Source organism: Dromiciops gliroides, chromosome 6, assembly GCF_019393635.1.
Source record: "Dromiciops gliroides isolate mDroGli1 chromosome 6, mDroGli1.pri, whole genome shotgun sequence".
Lineage (NCBI taxonomy): Eukaryota > Metazoa > Chordata > Mammalia > Microbiotheria > Microbiotheriidae > Dromiciops > Dromiciops gliroides.
The window spans coordinates 837,397-856,842 of NC_057866.1; the positions used below are offsets into that span (position 1 = coordinate 837,397).

Consider the following 19,446-nt stretch of genomic DNA (forward strand, 5'->3'; position numbering starts at 1 on the left):
GTCGGACAAGCCTGGATGGATTTCTGGTGGGGAGTAGTGGGAGTGCGGGGTGTCCGTGGAAATCAACCCGGGGAACGCGTGTGTGTATGGGGGGGCGGAGAGTGGTTGGGCTCTAACCAGCTTTAAAGACCCCACCCCTCCCATCCCACTCCCTGCAGAGTCCCACCTCTGTGGGACTCGAGCTGCGCTAGGCAGGCCAGCGATGGGTCTGGGGACCACCTCAGGGCCAGCAGGGGCTCCAAGGTCCCCCTGGTGTCCACTTGAGCTTAGTGCAGACAGTGGGGAAGGGGCGAGGTTCTAGGCAGGAGCCCAGCCACAGCTAACCGGCGTCAGAGATGACTCTTCCCCACCCACCCACCCTGGAGCAGTACCTCCAAAACTTTTCGGGGTAAGCAGGAGGCATTGTGGCCTGTCATTTCCTGAGACAGCCCCTCAAGCCGGAGCAAGCGGTGGCGGGTGGGGGAGGGAGGGAGAGGTTGGGAAGAGGAATCTTTTGTGGTTCATTCTCTGGTGAACCAGATCCTGACTCAGCCTTCCATTCAAGGCCCTTCATCTCCCCATTAGCTCTCTTGTTCTTGGGGAGGGCCCTTCCCCAAAACCAGCATTTTACTTTCTTTGTGGGAGCCCCTTTGTTCCCACAGTTCTCTCTTGCAGGAGTGCCAGGCCCCCCATCTTTCCCACAACTCCAGTGCTCTGGTGGCATTATCTTTCCACACCCCTTCACCCTCAGCTCTCCATCTGCATCCCTGTTGCACTGAGTCCCTGGCCAAAGGGACTGGGAACTTGCTCAGGCCTAGGCCCATGAGTCTGTCCCGATACAGAGTAGCTGGCCACAGGGGTTGACAGGGATGTGGCTTCCTCTATGACAAGGAAAAGGATCAACTCTCCCCAGTCACCCCTGTCCACATTGGTAACCTTGTTGCTTCCAGTTTGTTACTCTGTTGCTCTGACCCATTCCTTGGTTACAATGTTTCCAGGAGGAAAGGCCGAGTTCCACTGAGGGTGGGGGCCTGGGGCATATTAGGAACTGGGTCTGGCACAGAAGGTCAGGGCCTAGACCCTTTTCCCCATATGGTAAAGGAGCTGGGGGTCCTACTCTGCAGGGAACACAAGCTGAGAGGGAAGAGTTTGCAGAGAACCAGATGGCAATAGACATTTGTTAAGTACTTACTAAGAGTTTGGCACAGGACTAAGCCCTGAGGATACAGAGATAAAGAGCAGTCCCTGCCGGGAGGAACTTCCAGTCTACAGGGGGAGACAAGTAAATAAGTAAGTATAAACAAGATCCAGACAGGATAGGGCAGGACTTCTTAAACTTTCTCTACTTGCGATCCATTTTTGCCCATTTTACATGATCCAAGGCACATAGGTATATAAAATAGGTATACGGAACTCTTTACTGTTGGCCAATTTTTCGTGATCCCCCATATTCAGTTACCTGATCCACAGTTTCAGTAGCTAGGAGATAGAGCACAGATAATTGCAGGAATGGGAAATGCTTCCTGAAAGAAGGTGGGATTTTAGCTGGCTCTTGGAGGAAGCCAGGAAAATCAGGAGGCAGAAATGAAGAGTGAGCAGCCTGGGGGAGAACCAGAGAGAATGCCAGGAGGTGAGAGAGGCCTAGTGTCTTGTTTGAAGAACAGCAAGAAAGCAGCCATGTGGCTGGATTAGAGTGTGGGTAGCACAGTGTAAAAGGACTGGAAAGGGAAGAGGGGGCCAGATTATGAAGGGCTTTGAACACTACAAGGTTTGATAGGGAGCCACTGGAGTTTATTGAATAGGGGTGGGGTGGGGTGCCACGGCTAGACCTGCAACTTAAGGAAGATCATTTTGACAACCGAGTGAAGGATGGATAGATTAGAGTGGAGGGAGACTTAAGGCAGGCAGACACACCAGCGGCTATTATAATAGTCCAGGTGTAAGGAGATGTGGGTCTACTCCAGGATAGGGTCAGTGTCAGAAAAGAGAAGGGGGTATATTGGGGAGATGCTGCAGAGATGAAATGGACAGAGATACTGCAGAGGTGAAATGGACAGAGATGCTACAGAGGTGAAATGGACAGAGATGCAGCAGAGGTGAAATGGACAGAGAGATGCAACAGAGGTGAAATGGACAGAGAGATGCTACAGAGGTGAATTGGACAGAGATGCTGCAGAGGTGAAATGGACAGAGAGATGCTACAGAGGTGAAATGGACAGAGATGCTGCAGAGGTGAAATGGATGAGAGATGCTACGGAAGTGAAATCAACAGGCCTTGGCACCATATTGGATATGGTGTGTGTGTGTGTGTGTGTGTGTGTGTGTGTGTGTGTGTGAGAGGGTAAGCCTAGGTAATTGGAAGGATGGTGACCCCCTCAACTGTAACAGGGAAGTTAAGGAGAGGGGATTTTCTGGAGGGAAGAGAATGAGTTCAGTTTTGGAAAACTCCTACCCCATACCTATTAGACAATCCAGTGACACCATCTCCTTGCTGTTTTTAAACCAAACACTTGTCTTTCAACTCTAGCCCTTTTCATTGGTCGTCCTGCAAGCCTAGAATGCCCTCCCTCCCCTTCTCCAGCTCCTGGTTTCCTTTAAGTCCCACCTTCTACAAAAAGCTTTTCCCTATCCCCCTTAATTCTAGTGTCTTCTTTCCCTTAATTATTTCCAACTTATCCTTCATATAACATGTTTGTACATAATTGTTTGCACATGGTCTTCCTCATTAAGACTGTGAGCTCCTTGAGAACAGGCTTTTGCTTACTTTTTTATTCCCAGAGTTTAGCATAGTGCCTGGCACTATAGTAGGTACTTAATGTTCATTGGCTGACTGAAGATGGTTAGAGGACATCTGGTCTGAGATGTCCAATAGACAGTTGAAATTGTAAGACTGGAAGTAATAGAGAAGTTAGGGCTAGATAAACAGATTTGAGAATGAGAATCATCATAGCAGAGGTGATAATTGAATCCAGAGGAACTGATGAAATCATTAAGTGAAGCAGTACAGACAGAGGTTGGCAAATCACTGCCCACTCAGGCCCACTGGTCACAGCTTGGACACAGTTCCCCTGAGTGAGAGAACAGAAGAGGATCAGGTGAGAACTCTGTGGGACACCCATAGTTAATGGGTGTGACCTGGATGAAAAGCAGGGAAGGGGACTGAAAATAAACTGTCAAATGGGAGGCTGTGGGAGATATGGCCATATTTGTAGACAGGAAGGAAGCAGCCAGTTGACAGAGAGAAGGTGGAATGACAAGACAGGGCATTCTGCTGGAGGAGGCTGGATGGAATGAGATTATTTGTACATGTGGAAGGGCTATCCCTGGGGTGAGGAGGGCAGAAGGTCCAGTCGAGATGATATATCATGAATTTTGCAAGAATTTACAGATGCAAGAAGCTAGCCGCCTTGGGGGTAATATCAGAGGAGCGCTCTCTCTGCAGCTCCCTGCCACCCAAGAACACGAATCAGGAGGACACTCGTTTACTGAGGAGCCATTCTTGGACAAGAACCAAGGAGTGACAGAAGCCACCAATAGGGTCCCTCTGTCCTGCTGTGTCCATTCAGAGATTGAGTCTGGCAGAAGGCAGCCTTGTCCTGGAACAGTAGAGGTATGCATGTGGGGGTAGTCTCTGCCGGAAGATGTCTGTGCAGTGATGGGGACCTCATTCCCTTCTGAAGCAGCTTCTGGGAGCCCTAGGCTGTGGCACTGACAGGATCTTCCTCAGAGGCCAGGCCCACTCGACGGATGGATTCTCGGTACTTACTCCGGCCCAGCTCCAGGATGGCTCGTACCTCTTCCGCCACATCCTGGCGATCACTCTGCTCCAGAGCCTCCAGCAGCTGTTGGATGCTGCCTGGCTGCCCAGCCTGGCGCTCAGCCCAGGAGAATAGCATGTGTCGAACCTGCCCGTCCAGGTCATCCCTGTGGGGGCAGAGACATGGTTCAGACAGTAGAGCTCAAGCCCCCATGGTGCTGGCTGTGTCCCTTCCTGTTTCCCCCTCCCTAGACCCCAAGAGGCAAGGCCAGGAAGCCATACCCAGCAGGGGCCACCTCTTCCTGGGGTGTGTAGGGGAAGAGGTGGTCCCTGCTCTGGGCTCCTGGAGGGGAGGAGGGAGTTTCGCTGCCCCCTGTTCCACCCCCTCACCTGTTTGAATACTGGATTCGTTGCACCTCCGGGTAGGAGAGGCCCAGGTGCAGGGCCACACTTTGCCAGTCTGGACCGAGTCTTCTGGCCACCGTCACAAGGTTGCTCTGGGTCAGGAAGCCGCTTTCCGCATCCCCCAGGTTCAGGGAGGCCAGGGTCAGCCCTTCGAAGGGACCCTGCCCTTCCCCCTGGGGGAGCCTCTGTACAACATACAGGAAAGGGCAGGTATGACTGACCCCCAGCATCCGACTCCCTCCCCCTCCCTCTGTCAGGCCCCTTGGCAGCTAAAGCACTGGACTTGGAGTCAGGATGGCCCAAATTCAAATCTAGCTTGAGACACTTAGTAGCTGTGTGACTCTGCCTCATTTCCCTCACAGTGCCTGCATGCACTAGGCACTTAATAAATGCTTGTTTCCTCCCCCCCCCCACCTCCCGCCATGCTCACAGGCAGCTTGATGGGCAGCGTGGCAAGCCATAGGGCATCTGGGCCCTTCCGCCTCCGGACAGCTTCCTCAGGGACGGTCTCGGGCACTGCCCCTCGGTAGAAGGATACCTGAGGGAGAGAAGGCCCAGCGCCCACGATCCTCATTCTAGCCCAACTGCTTTGGAAAGGCAGCTGAAGGTGGTCACGAGTGGAATGTTCAATGTCAGCCTCCTTTCCCCTCCTCCTGAGGGACCATGGGTGATACCCAAGCCCCTAGTTCTGATCTGTATGGGGGAGGGGGGCTACACAGCCTACCTGCCCCTTCACTGCCTGCATTTTCCTGTCCACAGAAGACGTCACATAGATCTCCTTCATGTTCTTCAGGTGAGAGTAGAAGACAAAGGTGATCCTTCCTGCCACACAGTCTGGCCGATCTAAGGGGATTGACCAGAAGGACCCAACAGTTCATTCCTTGGCTCTTGGGCAGGATAGGAAGACCTCGGCTCAAGCCTGGCTTCTGACCCTTAAACTGTGTGACCCTGGGCAAGGTGCTGGACTGAGGTGAGCCTGCTTTCCTCAGCTGCCAAATAGGGACAACACTACCTGTGATAAGGCCCAAACCAGACACTCTAGCAGGGTCTAGAGCCAGGAAGACCTGGGTTCAGATCCTGCTTCTGGCTGTGTGACCCTGGGTAAGTCACTGAACTACTCAGTGTCCCTGGGCAACTCTCAGTTCTGAGGAGGTGCCGATGTGCACCAGTGAATGAAGTTTCCACACCAGGGACATTCCATGGGCCAGACTGAAACCCACAATCCTGCACATATTGCCTGAGCCCAGCTTCCAGGAAATTCTTAGAAGTTTGTGGAGTGGCTTGGGCTCTTGCTTCTGCCTTGCCAAGATGACATCTGTCCCAGGAGCTGGTGAGCAAAAGAAAGCCAGCTGTGAGTGTGCTTCAAGATGTGAGCCAGGGCAAGGGGAAAGTCACTGTCTGTGGGTCTCAGAGCAGGTACTCCGTGCACTGGCCAGTACCAGCTAAGAGATGTCTGCCCACGACCAGGCTGGAGGGATGCACCCAGTGCTTCCAGAAGGGGACAGAGGAAAAAGAGGAAATGAATCTTGGGGGATGGCGATTCGAAGTGCAGCAACGATCAGGAGACAAGACCTAAAGAGGGGCCCGCAGCATCACCTTGATTCTATATACAAATGGCCCCAAGTCTGGAGACCAGCCAAGTCATTCCACCAGGGGATCCAAGTGACCTCTGGGGGATGGGACTCGTGGCTGGCATCTGGCTCTGGAAGCAGAGACCTTATTCAAAAGAAAGGAGGAGGAAGCAGGCTGGGGGTAGCACGGAGGGGCCATACCTACCAGCTCCGTGGAGTCAAACCAAGGTGCAGGGTGATGGATGAGGGGTCTGCTCCAGACCACTGAGTTAGCAACACTAATAGGTTGGGGCCCTGCCTCCAGGCTCCTTTGTCTTACAAAAGGTGGGGGTGCCAGTGACTCCCCAAAAGGGAAGCCCTGGGGCTGAAGCTTGAGGGGAAAGGACCTCCCCATTATGGACTCTGTGACCAAGGAGAGGGAGTTGGGAATAGTCTAATCTGCCCTAGAATCTTGGAAAGGGCTCATGGGACTGTGGGCTGGTGAAGCCTATAGGCCCTTCTCCTAAAGCAAGTTTCAAGTGTCCCAGAATTCACCTCTGGCTTTACAAGGAGGGACAGAAAGCTCCCAAGAGTTCAAGTCAGACCATGGAGGACAATAAGAACAAATCAACCAGGAGGGTGACAGTAATGACAACAGTGATAGCAACAGGACCCATTCCGAGGCCCTGAAGATGATTTCCAGAGCCCACATCTCATCAGAGCCTCAGGTGGCTCTGGGAAATGTGGCTGGCAGGTATGGCCTGAGAGCTGGGTGCAAGAGGAAAGCCAGGAATGACAAGAGGGAGGATGGGAGAAGGGACAGGCCCCGCAGAGGGATGGACGGAATGGTGACAGTTGCTGTTAGCGAGATGTCAGACGATGGCTCGCTCAGCCGTCCTCAGGTCCTGCTGCATGACCCTTGTGGTCACCGGGGATCTCTAAAGGCCCCAGAGAACAGAAGAGGAGCCACAGGCCCAGAGAAGGACACCCGTTGCCCTGGTTTTCCAAAAAAAGGGAAGAGGACGATCGATGTCTATGAATGACAGACCAGTGACCTTGGCCTCAAGCCCAAACATAATGTGGAGAGCAGTGGGAAGGGGCCATTGGGAAGAACTTAGCAAAGAGGAAGAGGCCCCAGAGAGCCAGCCCACAGCCAGGCTGACCTGCTGGGCAGGCCAGGGAGATGCTACCAAGATTTTCCAAAGATCTGAGCAAAGCACTTGATAAGGCTCTTGAGCTGTCCTGGGGGAGACGGTCTGGGGCCTGCCCTCAGCCCTGCGTTCGCCAACATATTTATCGGTGCTGTGGATGAAGGCAGAGGGCAGAAGACCCCCAGATGTAGGTCCTGTCTCCACCCTATCAGCAGATCCCATCAGAAACCCTGCTTACCCACACCTTGACAAGCTGGCCTGTGTGGGGAAGAGACTGGACATTGTCCTAGGGGACAGGCTGCCAGACTCAGGTGGGCGGGGGGGTGGTCCAGCCTCGCTGTGCTGCAGGAGCAGGGGCCAGGAGAGGCCGACTGTAGCTTGATGTGTCAGCAGCTGCTGAGGGGCTCCCCCTCATGGCAGGCCTCTGATCCAAGTTGAGACATAGGACTAATGGGTGGAGGAGTGAGCTTTTAGAAAAGGAAGCTGCGACTACCCAGAGGTGCCTGTGCAGTGTCACAAAACTGTAGGCCAGGGCGATATTGCAAAGAACAACAAAACATTTTCTAAGCTAATGCCTATTATTCTTTCTTTTCTTTTTTTTTTTTGGTGAGGCAATTGGTGTTAAGCGACTTGCCCAGGGTCACACAGCTAGTCAGTGTCAGGTGTCTGAGGCTGGATTTGAACTCAGGTCCTCCTGAATCCAGGGCCAGTGTTCCATCCACTGTGCCACCTAGCCGCCCCCTAATGCCTATTATTCTTTTGGAAAAGACTGAGGGTTGTGAGCTAGGCCAGAGGTGTCAAAGCCAGGGTCTCCATAAGTGTGGCCCACTTCTGTGTGATTGGGAAACACTGAAGGACATAAAGAAAAATATGAGGGAACGGATGATGTGAACATTGGGTTTTCTAAGTCAACAGACCCACAGGAGTCACTGGGGAAATGGTCTCCAGGAGGTGCCCCGGGTATTCGCGTCTAGCCCAGTGGTGAAATCTGGGCTAATCACCTTAGAGGCGGAGGGGACCTCCTTTTACAGATGGGGAGACTGAGGCCCGGAGAGAGGCAGGGCTTACCCAGGATCACACCAGAGAGAGGTGGTAGAAGTGGGTTTGAACCCATGTCCTTGGATGCCAAATCTCAGTATCACTGGAGTCTGGGACATTGTTGCTTATCTATCATAAGTGGGGTTGGCGGCGCAGAGGCAGAGACAACAGATGGGAGAGAGAGGCAGGGCCTAAGAGTGGGTCTGGCTGTGTGTATATGTGGGGTGTATACGCGTGTATCTGTATATGCATGTGGGTAAGTGCACGCGTCAGTGTGTATGCATGCAAGTACGTGTGTGAATATGTGTGAATATGGCTGTATGCATGTGTGTATGCATGTGCATTTATGTCTGAGTGTGCGATGCATGTTTGTATGTGTATATGTATGTGTATGAATGTGGATGCACATGTATACTACATATAAAAGTATACATGTATATGTGTGAATATGTGTGAATGTGGCTGTATGCATGTGTGTATGCATGTGCATTTGTGTCTGAGTGTGCGATGCATGTTTGTATGTGTATATGTGTGTGTATGAATGTGGATGCACGTGTATACAGCATATAAAAGTATACGTGTATATGTGTATTTATATGTATGTGGATGTGTATGCATGTACCTATATGTGTGTACATATGGATAGGTATGAGTATGCATACGTGTGCCTATGTAAGTGTATGTGTGACTATACACACGCGTTTGTGTTTATGTATGTGTGCATGTGTACATGTGTGTAGGGGCCAGATCCAATGAATACAAAGGGAGAAGCTGAGAGACCGAGGCTCCCTGCTAAGCCAGTGGGCTGACTGAGGTCTGGGCTCTCCTGCCTGGGGTGCTCAGGTAGGGGAGCATGGGTAGCGGGCCAGGGGAAGCTCTGGGAGCTCGTGGTGGGGACCTGGTTCCTGAGCTTCCTCAGTCAAGCACAACTGAGGCTCCGGGCCCTGCTCCCCTCCCCACCTTTTGCTCGTAGGCCCGGGTGCGGGGCTGGCACCCGCCTCGGGGCCCCCCTCCTCAGGGGCCCATACCAGCATCAACGTTGATTCCACGTTCAAAGGCAGCAAAGAAGTGCTCCCCCTCAAACAGCTCCACAGTGTCAGAGGGCTCGGGGCCGCGGTACCGCGGCTGCAGCCTCTTCAAGGTGGGCTCCACCTAGGGGGGACACCTGGGGTCAGGGAGCCCCTGCTGACAGCTGGGCCCCAGCCCCTTCCCCATCCCCCTCCTCACCTTCTTTCCGGGCAGGCACTGCAGCAGCACCTGCTCTGGATCCCGCCGCCTCTGCAGGGCGATGAAGTTCACCCGGTACAGACGCAGGCGATCGTAGACCTTGCGGGCCAGGCCTTCCACACAGCTCTTGGTGGTGTACCAGAGCCAGTACCTGAGGTCAAGGGGCTGGGGTCACAGCTGCTCTGGAGGGGCAGGAGCTGAAATAGCCTTTAAGGGAGGAGGCAAGGCAGAGGGTGGGGGGCGAGAGATGACAGACAGAAGCATGGGCAGAAGATGTAGAGGGTCTGGCACCCAGAGCCCTGGGCATGAGGGAGAAACACAGCAGACAGAGCTATCAGGGGCGGGGGGGGGGGCGGAGAGTGGTGAGGGATGGCACACAGAGGTTTTCCCTAGCAGGAGAGAAGGCTGGAAGACGAGGCCTGGGCTGAATAGGCTCCCCCACCCCCCATCCCAGGCACCACACACTAACCAGGAAAAGTGTGTGACCTGGAAGCGGGCATACAGGTGTGTGAGCTCCAGAGCCACCTGGGCTGTGATGTCATCCCAAGCTGGCAGCTGAGGATCCCCATGCAGAAGGTGCAGATGGGTACGGTCCAGGCTCGGGCCTGAGGGGAGGGCAAACAGGGCATCTGGGCTGACCTGGCCCATGCCCCACAGTTCCCTCCCTCCTCTAGAACCACACCTGGAACTTGGCTCTCGAAGCTGGAAAGTCTGAAGTGGAACGTGGTGGGTCAAGAGCAGAGCCCCCCCCCCCCCGCCAAGGGCCCACGCTCACCTGTGATGCCTCGGGGCAGGGGCAGCTGGACAGTGACGGGCCCCAGGAAGTTGTGGGCACTGTCCTGGGACAGGCAGAGCAGGGGGCTGACAGCAGCCTCAGTATCTCCCCCCAGAGCCCAGTCTGACACCATGACCACCTGCAGAAGAGAGGACCGGAGAGCTGGCGGTGGGGAGCACAGGCTCTCTGCCCTCGCCCGGGGGGCCCGGCCCCTCCTTTCGGTGTACCTGCATGCGGATGTGCCGAGGCTCAGCAGTGACCCCAGCTGGGAAGATGACCTTGACCCTGGGGTCACCTGAGGAGCAGAGAAGCGCCCCTTCCCGAGGCACACGGCAGCTATCCTCCACGGGACGCGAGACCACCAGGAACCAGGAGAAATGAGGCACTCTGCAGCTGGCCCAGAGCCGCTGCAGGGCAGGGAGAGCCGGGGTCAGCTGTCAGCCGCAGCCCGGTGCGCTCTCCCCACCTCCCCCACCGGTGCCCCCTGACCTTGGGCTCTTCTTCTTTCTCCAAGTGCGTGTCCAGGTCCTCCCAGGTTTGGCCACTCCGGGTCCTGACTACAACCTGGCAGCCACGGCGGGCACGAGGGGGCACAAAAGGCAGCCACAAGTGCACTTCCTGTCATAACACAGGGCCCTTCTAGGGTTTCTGCAGGTCTTTTACACACAGGGCCCCTCCTCCTCCCAGGAACACAGGTCTCCCGACCTTTGGCATCACCCCCAGCCCCAAACCTGTTGGAAGGGGGTCCCATGGGGCCGCAGCTCCAGGACAGCACTGAGCAGGGCATCATGGGGGCCCAGCCAGACGAGGCGAGGCTCCGGGGTCAGCTGCTGGTAGTGGACGGTGGTGGGGGTGGGGGTGGCACCCGGGGGAAAGAGCATGCGGACCCCACAGGCCAGGGCCACGGAGCACCCACGGGAGGTCACTGTGAAACTGTGGAGCCAGAGGCAAGAGATGCTGGCCTCAAGGGGAAGGCAGGGCCCCTTCCTCCACCCCACCCCAGCCCACCTCTCCCATCCCACCTGTCTGCGTCGGAGGCCAGCAGCACTCTGGGCACGTCACGGGCAGGGCTCTCCCCTGTGTCGAGTAATGGCACCTGTGAGTGGAGCAGGGCTCCTCCCCCTCCCCTCCTCCCCATTCCTCCTGTCCCCCTCTTGGGATCTGCCCCCACCTGGGGGTGCTGCAGGGGTGGGCTCAGGCACCCCCAAGGGGTTCCCCTGCAGCCGCACGAAGGGGGCCTCCTGGATCTCTCGGGGCACAGCTCGAAGCCTGTTGTCTCTCAGGTCAAGCTGGGTGAGGAGCGGGAGACTGGCGAGGCTGGGAGGGACGGAGTCCAAGAGGTTGCTGTGTAGGAAGAGCAGGCGCAGGGACTGGAGATTGGCTGTGGAGAGGTGGGGAGGCAATCCGTGGGAGGCCAGACTTCTTCGAGGCCCCCTACAATCCTGTCCCAGCCAGGGGCCTCTCTGAACCCCCACTACCCGGGCGGGTCTGGCACGGCCAGCCAGACATCATCACCTGTGTCCCCTCCCCTAATTCTCCTTTCCCATCTGGTGGGATCAGTGAGGGGGCAGCAGAAGAGGCTCACCAGAAGGTGAGGAGGCTGACTCAGGAAGCCCTCCTGGAGGAGGTGGGCTTTAAGCTGTGTCCCAAAGGAGGGGATGGAAGCTGGGGGCAAGGGACAGGATTGCCCCTAAAGGGTTGTTTTCCCTCCCTCTCTTGCCTCTGTCTGGGTGTCCAGGAGGCTGTGCACACAGGCAAGGATGTGGATGGGCTGGGGGCTCCTTTGCTCTCACCCATGGAGTCAGGGAGACTCTGGAGGCGGTTGGAGGCCAAGTTGAGCTCAGTGAGGCTGCTCAGAGCCCCGATCTCTTCCGGCACGGCATCCAGGCAGTTTTCAGACAGGTCCAGCCGCTGCAGGGCAGTCAGCTGGGCCATGCCCGTTGGCAAAGTCTGCAGGCAGTTGTTTGAGACGGAGAGGAAGGTGAGGGCATGAAGGGCCCCCAGGGACTCAGGGAGCCTCTGGAGCAGGTTGTGGCTGAGCAGGAGGGCATCCAGCCCAGTCATCTGGGGGATACAGGCTGGCAGCACCTTTAGGTTGTTGAAGCTGAGATCCAGGTGGACAAGGTGGGCCAGGTCACTCAGGCAGGGGGGCAGCGTGCTCAGGGAGCCGCGGAGGTAAGAGCCCCGATCGTCACGGCGGTGCCCACCTGAGTTGGGTGCAGAGCGTGGGGGGTGGGTCAGGGGGGAGCCCCAGGGGTCCTTTAGGAGTCGGGCCAAGAGCAATGGGGGACAGGACAGAGAGATGCCCACAGGGAGGTGACAGGGAGACAGCCACGGCCCGCCTGCTGGCCCTAGCCTGTGGTCCCGCCTCTGACAGCCTCCCCCATCCTCCTCTGGGGGCTCCCAGCTCACCTTTGAGGACCAGAGAGCAGAGGCTCCGCAGGCGGGGGATGACAGCCAGCGCAGCCCCGACCAGCTCCTCGTTGCAGTTCAGCCGGAGGAACCGAACCTGCTGCAGCTGTGAGCCCTGCTCTCGGAGCAGGCGCAGCAAGAGGCCGCAGCCCCCAGGGTATAGGTCCAGGCTTAGCCTGTCGCTGGCCAGAAGGGAGCTGGGGTCCAGGGCGGCGGCCACTGCGTCTTCAGCATCCTTCTCCACATCTTCTTTCTCCTCCTCCTCCTCCTTCTCCTGGGCCTCCACCTGATGCCTAGTGGTGTGGGCATGTTTCAGCGTGCCTGGAAGGCGGGCAGAGGCAGGGCTTGGGGTCTCCAGGGGGATGGCTGTTTGGAAGAAGGGAATAAGTGAGGACAGAGGGAGGAGACAGAGAAAGGAGAGAGAAGACAGAAAGAGAAGAGAGAAAGCCAACAGAGACTGAGAGAGGCGAGAGATGGAGACACAGAGGCCAGGAGACAGGCAGAGCGGATGTGGATGTTGAGAGAGAAGGCAAAGACAGAAAGAAATGGAGGCAGAGAGATGGTCTCTGTTTCTCTCCTTTCTCTGTCCCTCTTTCTACTTGAGAGACAGAGATGGAAAGAAAGGCAGAGAAAGGGAAAAGGGTCAGAAAGAAGCAGAGGAGAGAGAAGAAACAGAAAGAGGTAGAGAGAGAAAAAGGGGGAGGGAGATGGAGAGAGAGATGGGGGAAGGGAGAGGAGAGGGGGAGAAACGAGGGAAGGGAGAGGAGAAAAAGAACAGGAGAGAAAGGAGGGGAGGGAGAAGGGGGAGGCAGTAAAGGAGACAGAGATGGAGGGACAGAGGAAGTAACAGAGGAGACAGGAAGACAGTAGAAAATAGAGACAGAGAAAGGAGAGACAGAGGCAGACAGCTACAGAGAGACTCAGAAAGGAGACAGGAGAAAGAAGAGAGAGAGCAAGAGAAAAAGAAGTAGAAACAAAGAGAAAGAAGGAAGAGGGAAGATAAGTAGAAGACAGAGAATGGGTAGGTGACAGGCAAGAGACAGATAAGGCAGCAGAAGAGCACAAGCCCCCCCCCCCATCAGCGCCCCGCCCAAGAAGGGAAGGGGAGAATATTGAGGGGGACTGGGGGGGTTCTAGTGCTGGCCTGGAGGCTGGGAAATCCTCCAGAGGTCTAGCCTCCACCCTGGCCTCAGCATCAGCCCCAGAAGGGGGCTTCCTCGGCCTCATAGCACCCCAGCTTGGAGCAGTTTCCTACCTAAGGCTCTCTCTGGACCTCAGCCCCTCTTTGTGCTAGCTCTGAGGCCTCTCTGCAAACCAGGCTAGCCCTAGAAGCTTGGGGGTGGGGGAAGACTGTGTGAGACCGCTAGGTCAGACTGGCCATCCCCCTGCATCCAAGCAGCGGGGGTTCTCTGTCATTGGGAGGAAGGTGTGTGTTCATGCTTGGGAGGACTCCAGCAATGCCCTGAGGGAGGCACTGGAGGAGCTCTGGATAGAGTATTGTTCTAGGGTCAGGAAGACCTGAGTGCAAATCCTGCCTCAAATGCTTACTAGCTGTGTGACCCTGGGTGAGTCCTTTGTCCTGTCTCAGTCTTGGTTTCCTAAAATGGAGCTAATTAAAGGCCCAACCTCACAGGATTAAATGGGATCAGTTACCTATCTAAAGTGAGCTACGAATAGCAGCTCTCGTTATCTCTTGGGCCATGGGATCCTCAGTTTTCTTCTAAGATGAGAACAAGGGGGCTGGCACTTGGCCCCAGGGCCTGGCTTGAGGAGAGACAGGGCAGGCCATGAGTTAGGTCCTGGAGGAGTGGCGGGGCTGGCTGCACTCATCTAGGCAAGGGTGTGGGGAATGTCACTGACTTGCCCAGGGAGGGCAGATGGTGAGTGCTGGTCACTCAGGATGGGCCTCCTCCTTTGGATGGAGCTCAGAGAGGGCATGCTATCAGGGATGAGGGGGCAGGTGATCAGAACCCAGCTCTGTATGGGCATATGGAGGGGGGCCACAACTTGGGAAGGGGACAGGCCACCTATGGGGGGGCTTCTAGGGCAGGGGACTCATGGAGGGTGGGGCTGTGTCCAGGGCAGGGCACTCGGCCGGGCGGAGGGCGGGCAGCCCGAAGGAGGGCCTGCCCTGGCCCCAAGCCGCCAGAGTCCCCAGACCGATGGTGGGTACCTGGGGTCGGGCAGCGGCTCAGGATCTCGCAGGGGCCGGGGAAGGTCGCGCCAGATCAGCTCCCGCGCTTCCTGCCCGTGGCCCCGCCTCCAGGGTTTCCCCGCCCCAAGGGGGAGGAGCCCAGATGCCGCCCCCGCCCCGACCACCCGGAGCCCGCCATGCGGCGCCCATATTACCGCCGCTTTCCCCAGGCCCATTGTGCGCGTGCGCACGGGTATCTGCGTGCGCGGGGCGGGGGAGGGAGGGATTCCTTGGACTTCACGGAGCCTCTAGGGGGCGCTTCTGCCTACGCGGGCCCGCGCCCTTAGTGCGCTTGCGCCCGATGACCTTTCCGGCTGGGCCCGGAGGCACATGTGCGCCCAGAGTGGGCCGATTGGCCTCACGTGCTTCCGGGCCCGGCGCATGCTGGGACGGGAAGTTTACCGCGGCGCCGGGCACGCGCGGAGCGTAGCGCGCCGGGGTTGGTAGGCGCCGATGTGGGGGCGTCCTGGCGAACTGGCCAACCGGGGAGCGTCCGTTTTTTCCGCAGGGCGCCGCCAGGCGGCACGCGGCCTTACGGCCCTCCTGTAAGCCTGAAGCGTCTAAGGGGGCCGCTTCCCGCCCCAGCCGCCGAGCGCCGGCACCCCCCCAGTCCCGCGGACGATGGTCCGAACCCACCTCTCATTGGTCAATCCCCGGGGACGTCAGCGCGCCCGGGCGGAAGAGGCGGGAGCGGCGGGCTTCCTCCCGGAGGCTCATGGGTAGAGGTTTAATCCCCGCCCCTGCCGCCTTCTCTTCCTTTCCGGGCCTTGACGCCACCGTGGTTGGACTCTCCGTGGGCCCTGCCGCTCCCGCAGCTCCCGCAGCGCCAGGCCGCGATCTCCGGACCGGACCCGAGTAGAGCCTAGACCGCCGAGTGAGTAGCGGGGCGGGGACCGGGCCTAGGCCTGGAGAAGGAAGAGCTCGCGGCGCGGCCTGCCTCGTGTTGCGCCCGCGGGGCCTGGCGCCGAGCCCGGTGTCTGGCGCGGCGGGGCTGGGCCTTAGAGCCCGCCAGCGTTCCGCGTGGGGAAGGTGGCCGGGACCGGCCTAGCACCCGGAGCCGGTGGGAGGGATGGGCCGCGGCTCACGGGGCTCCTCTCCCCTCAGCATGCGCTACGTGGCCGCCTACCTCCTGGCCGTCCTCGGCGGCAACGACTCCCCTAACTCCAAGGACCTGAAGAAGATCCTGGACAGCGTGGGCATCGAGACGGACGAGGAGCGCATGAAGAAGGTGGGCGGCGGGGCCGGGGGCCGGGGCCCGGGGTCCGGGCCGCCTTCCCCGGGGCCGCCTTTGACTGCTCCCTTCGTCCCTAGGTCATCGGCGAGCTGAGCGGCAAGAACATCGAAGACGTGATCGCACAGGGTGAGGGGGCCGGCTCCTGGGGGGTCCCATCGGGCTCGGGAAAGCCATCTGGAGGCTCAGGCCCCGCCTCCTCCCGCTGTCCACCCTAATTCCTGCCGGTCCGGCCGTACCTGCCAGGTTTCGCTGGTGGACCAGAGCATCTCAGAAACCCGCTTTGGCAGCTGCGGGGCGCCTGCCGTGGGCTCGCAGCCAGCCGGGGTCTCGAAACACATCAGTGGGGAGAGGGGGCTCGGGGCGGCACCCACCCGGGGCTTCCCAGAAGAGCCTCCCCCGAAGTCGGGGCTGCAGCGGCTCAGCTCGTTATGTTACTTACAAGCAGCCATGTGGCAGCGGGTCACGTGGAGGCCTGTTGCTCCCTGGTGGGGGGGTGTGTGTGTGAGATGCTGAGGCTCCTGAGTGTCGGGGCAGAGCCTTTTACTGGGATTCCAGACCCTCTGAGTAGCGTGAGCCACTAGTCACCTCCTGCCGCTGCCAGCTGTCGTGCTTTCCTGGGCACAGCCTTGGAGAGGGGGTCAAGGTGCGATTTGTTTTGGAAGAGAAAGGCTTTCTGGTGGGCCTGAGCCTGCCATCTTCCAGCGACCAGTCTTGGATGAGATTTATCAAGGTCTAAACCCACTGATGCCTGCCCCCCATCCAAACAAGCACAAAATAAACCTGGGAATCGGGTTCAGAAGGGGGTGCAGGACTCATGTGCCTTGTGGAATCTTCGGGCCTGCAAAGAGAACTGGGGAGGGGGTCTCTGGCCAGGGAGGAGGGAGAGCCTCCCCTGAGCAACAAACAAATTCCTCCTTGAATGCACTGCTGCTGCCACCTTCCTGCAAAGGTCCTGCTCATGACGCCCTTTCCTCTCCTGCAGGGAGCAGTAAGCTGGCCTCCATGCCCTCCGGTGGTGCTGTTGCTGTGGCTGCCAGTGCTGGTTCTGCTGCCCCAGCTGCTGCTGGTGCTGCCCCTGCTGCTGGTGAGTGTGGCCAAAGAGATTGGGGGGGACGGGACGGGATGACTGCACGAGCTCATCCTTCATTGTTGGCTCCTTCTCTTGTTTCTGCAGCAGAGGAGAAGAAGGAAGAAAAGAAGGAGGAGTCAGAAGAGTCTGATGATGACATGGGTTTTGGCCTCTTTGACTGAGTAACCACCCTGATTCTGGAGTGAATAAACCTTTTTATTTAAGAAGGTCTGGCGTGGTTTGGTGTGGGTCCCTCTGGCTGGGGGGCCATGGGCCGCAGTTCTCCTCTCTTGGAGAACTCTGGCTGGGGCACAGGGACCAGGGTCCCAGTTAAATGCAGTTTCTCATGCCATTCTGGGCAGCAGAGACCACCCTGCCTTGCACCAAATCATGGAATGCTCCTCAGAGAGGGGGTTTCCTGCCCTGGCAGATATGGCCCTGAGCCAGCATTGCCACTGACCCCTCATTCTCCCTCACCTCCACTCAGACTGCCTCGTCTCTGACCCGGAGCTTGTGGTGGGGACACAACCGATAACCCCATGTGAGCCCAGGAATGTGAAAACAACAGCATTGGGCAACTGTTAAGACAGGAACAGGGCTTGGGGCTCTGCCCAGGCTGTCCCATTGCCAAGGCAGGGTGGGAGGGGCAGCCCCAGTTGTGTGCCGCCAGGGTGTCCTGTAGGAGAGAAGGCTGGTGGCCTGTTGGGTCTCTGGGATCTGGGGCCTTCCCCTTACCTCCCGCTTGGGCATTGGCTACCCTGGCTCACACTGACTTCTGCCCATATTTACTGATGGATCCTTTTTCAGTTTTTAACTAGATTTTCTCCAGTAAGGGGAAGTCCCAAGTGAGGAAATGCCCCTGCTAAGGCAGGTCTGGATTTTGGTGACTGGGTGGAGCTCAACAGTACTGTGGGGCTTATGGGGACTCTCACCCTTGTTTGAAAAGTTCCTTGTGGGCAGTTACTGGGGGTGCTGAGGTGGGTGGCTGGTAGGGGAAGGAAGCATTTCCAGGGCATCTGTGTGTGCCAGGCACTGGGCTTAAGTACTGTACAAATACTTATGAGGAAGGAAGGTACCTTCTGCCCTTAGGCAAATAGGGAAGACCACCTCAGCATCTCCCAGGGACTCCTGGGAAGTTTTGGGCAGCAGCTGGGCTGGACTGTTCCCAGCCCAAGGGCCCTCGAGGTCTGGACTTTTCCAAGAAGTGGAGCAAGGAGCAGATTGTACCATTTATTCCTGGATGTGGAGGGTGGGGCAGGGGGGAGACTGAACATGCCTTTGTACAAAGGCTGGCCACACTGTGGAAATGAGGCCACAGGCCCTGCATCCCATATTCTCAGGGTCAGCCCGGGACCTGGGGAGAGCAGGGGACCAGGTTTCCCCTTCCCCTAAGTGGGACACAGCCCAATAGCCCTCTTAAAGTGGGGGAGAGGAGCTGGCACCCATATCCCTGGCCAGGCCTGGGGACAGCCATGTCCGCACTTGATGCCTGCCGGGCCCAAGGCTCAATGACCTCTGCCCAGTTAGCCGCACAAAGCCATTACTGGCACCAGTTAGTTGGGTACTTCCCAGTTTGGGGGCAGAGGGTTGCACCTCCAAACTGCTTGCCTGACTGGTACTAGTGGTGGTGGTGATCCTGGACACAGAGTGAGGAACGAACAGCAGTCCGGCCTCAATGGGGAGAGGCTTCCCATGTCTCACCACCACCATCCCAGTTTTCCGTGGCTGCCTGAGAAGCCCACTCACCCCAGGAGAGGAGAGGGCACTGGGGCTGTCTACCCCTGTGTTGGATGGAAGCCATCTCTTGGGGAGGCCCTGGGCCCTTCGGAGGCCAGGTTGTCCACAGGTTGACAACACCCCCTCCTTCCTGAGAGCCCTCGCCCTGCCTGACTCATGGGGAGGGAATCAGTTGGGTGCAAGAAGAGTATGAATGGGCAGAGAAGCCGGCACGAAGCCTCAGGAGGCTACCAGGTGGGCGGCGGGCGAGCCCTCGCCCCCCTCCCCCCCCCTCCATCTCTAGAAGGCCCAGCCACCAGGCCTGCACTACGGGAGTTGGTGGGACTCGGGTCCAGGGGACTCTGAACTCAGACCGAGAAATGCGGAAGAAAAAGAAGGGTGATGTCAGCGGGGGTGCGGCAGAGGTCCAAGGGGAATTGGGGGGGGGGGTGGAGCTGGGGAGTCTGAAGACCTCTGATTGGCCAGAAGTCACTGCCAGGGCCTCTCGGGCCGGACCCAAACAGAACCTGGTGACCCAGGCAACAGACAAAGCGGGTTCAGGCCTAGACGCCGCCTGGCCCCGGGTGTGTTGAATGCTTGGGAGGAGAGGGGAGGCCTCCGGGTCTATCCCTGGTCTATGGTGGGACCTTCGTGTCTCTTGGCCGAGGCAGCCTCGGGGTTCCGTGCGCGTCCCGGGGGCAGGGCTCGGGTGCCCGGTGCCCGGGCCTCGGTAGAGGTCCGCGCACGTGCGGGTGTTTGTGTCCTGGGGCCGGGCGGGCTGCGGGGCTCCCCGGGGGGACTTGGAGGGCGGCGGCCGGTTCCCGGAGCCGCTCCTCCCGAGGGGGCGGTGGGGCCACCGGGTCGGCCATTGGGTCCCCCGGCACTCGGGACTCCGCCCCTGGGCCCGGGCTCGGGGCCGTCCGGGGAGGCGGGGCCGGC

General features: G+C 58.1%; 2 protein-coding genes and 1 non-coding gene across 4 annotated transcripts; 2 read left to right on the forward strand and 1 right to left on the reverse strand.

The window, feature by feature from the left end:
* Positions 1–1,296: 1,296 nt before the first annotated feature.
* On the reverse strand, positions 1,297–15,154 carry PIDD1 (p53-induced death domain protein 1). Its single transcript, XM_043971423.1, has 16 exons — positions 15,125–15,154; positions 12,295–12,660; positions 11,676–12,089; positions 11,054–11,263; positions 10,905–10,959; positions 10,614–10,815; positions 10,372–10,500; positions 10,110–10,289; positions 9,883–10,021; positions 9,577–9,712; positions 9,108–9,258; positions 8,909–9,032; positions 4,866–4,984; positions 4,572–4,679; positions 4,127–4,326; positions 1,297–3,903 (listed from the first exon to the last, which is right to left on the reverse strand). The coding sequence occupies exons 1-16, from the start codon at positions 15,129–15,131 to the stop codon at positions 3,675–3,677; spliced, it is 2,769 nt and encodes a 922-aa protein (XP_043827358.1). The 5' UTR covers positions 15,132–15,154; the 3' UTR covers positions 1,297–3,674.
* A 47-nt stretch (positions 15,155–15,201) lies between these two features.
* RPLP2 (ribosomal protein lateral stalk subunit P2) lies at positions 15,202–17,015 on the forward strand. 2 transcript variants are annotated; one of them, XM_043971424.1, is made up of 5 exons: positions 15,202–15,362; positions 15,593–15,716; positions 15,800–15,848; positions 16,705–16,806; positions 16,897–17,015. In XM_043971424.1, the coding sequence occupies exons 2-5, from the start codon at positions 15,594–15,596 to the stop codon at positions 16,971–16,973; spliced, it is 351 nt and encodes a 116-aa protein (XP_043827359.1). In that variant the 5' UTR covers positions 15,202–15,362; position 15,593; the 3' UTR covers positions 16,974–17,015. The 2 variants fall into 2 exon arrangements, with proteins under 2 accessions (XP_043827359.1, XP_043827360.1); XM_043971425.1 differs by having other exon boundaries at positions 16,900–17,015.
* LOC122733157 lies at positions 15,925–16,060 on the forward strand. Its single transcript, XR_006353750.1, has one exon. It is a non-coding gene; the product is annotated as a small nucleolar RNA SNORA52 (small nucleolar RNA).
* Positions 17,016–19,446: the final 2,431 nt, after the last annotated feature.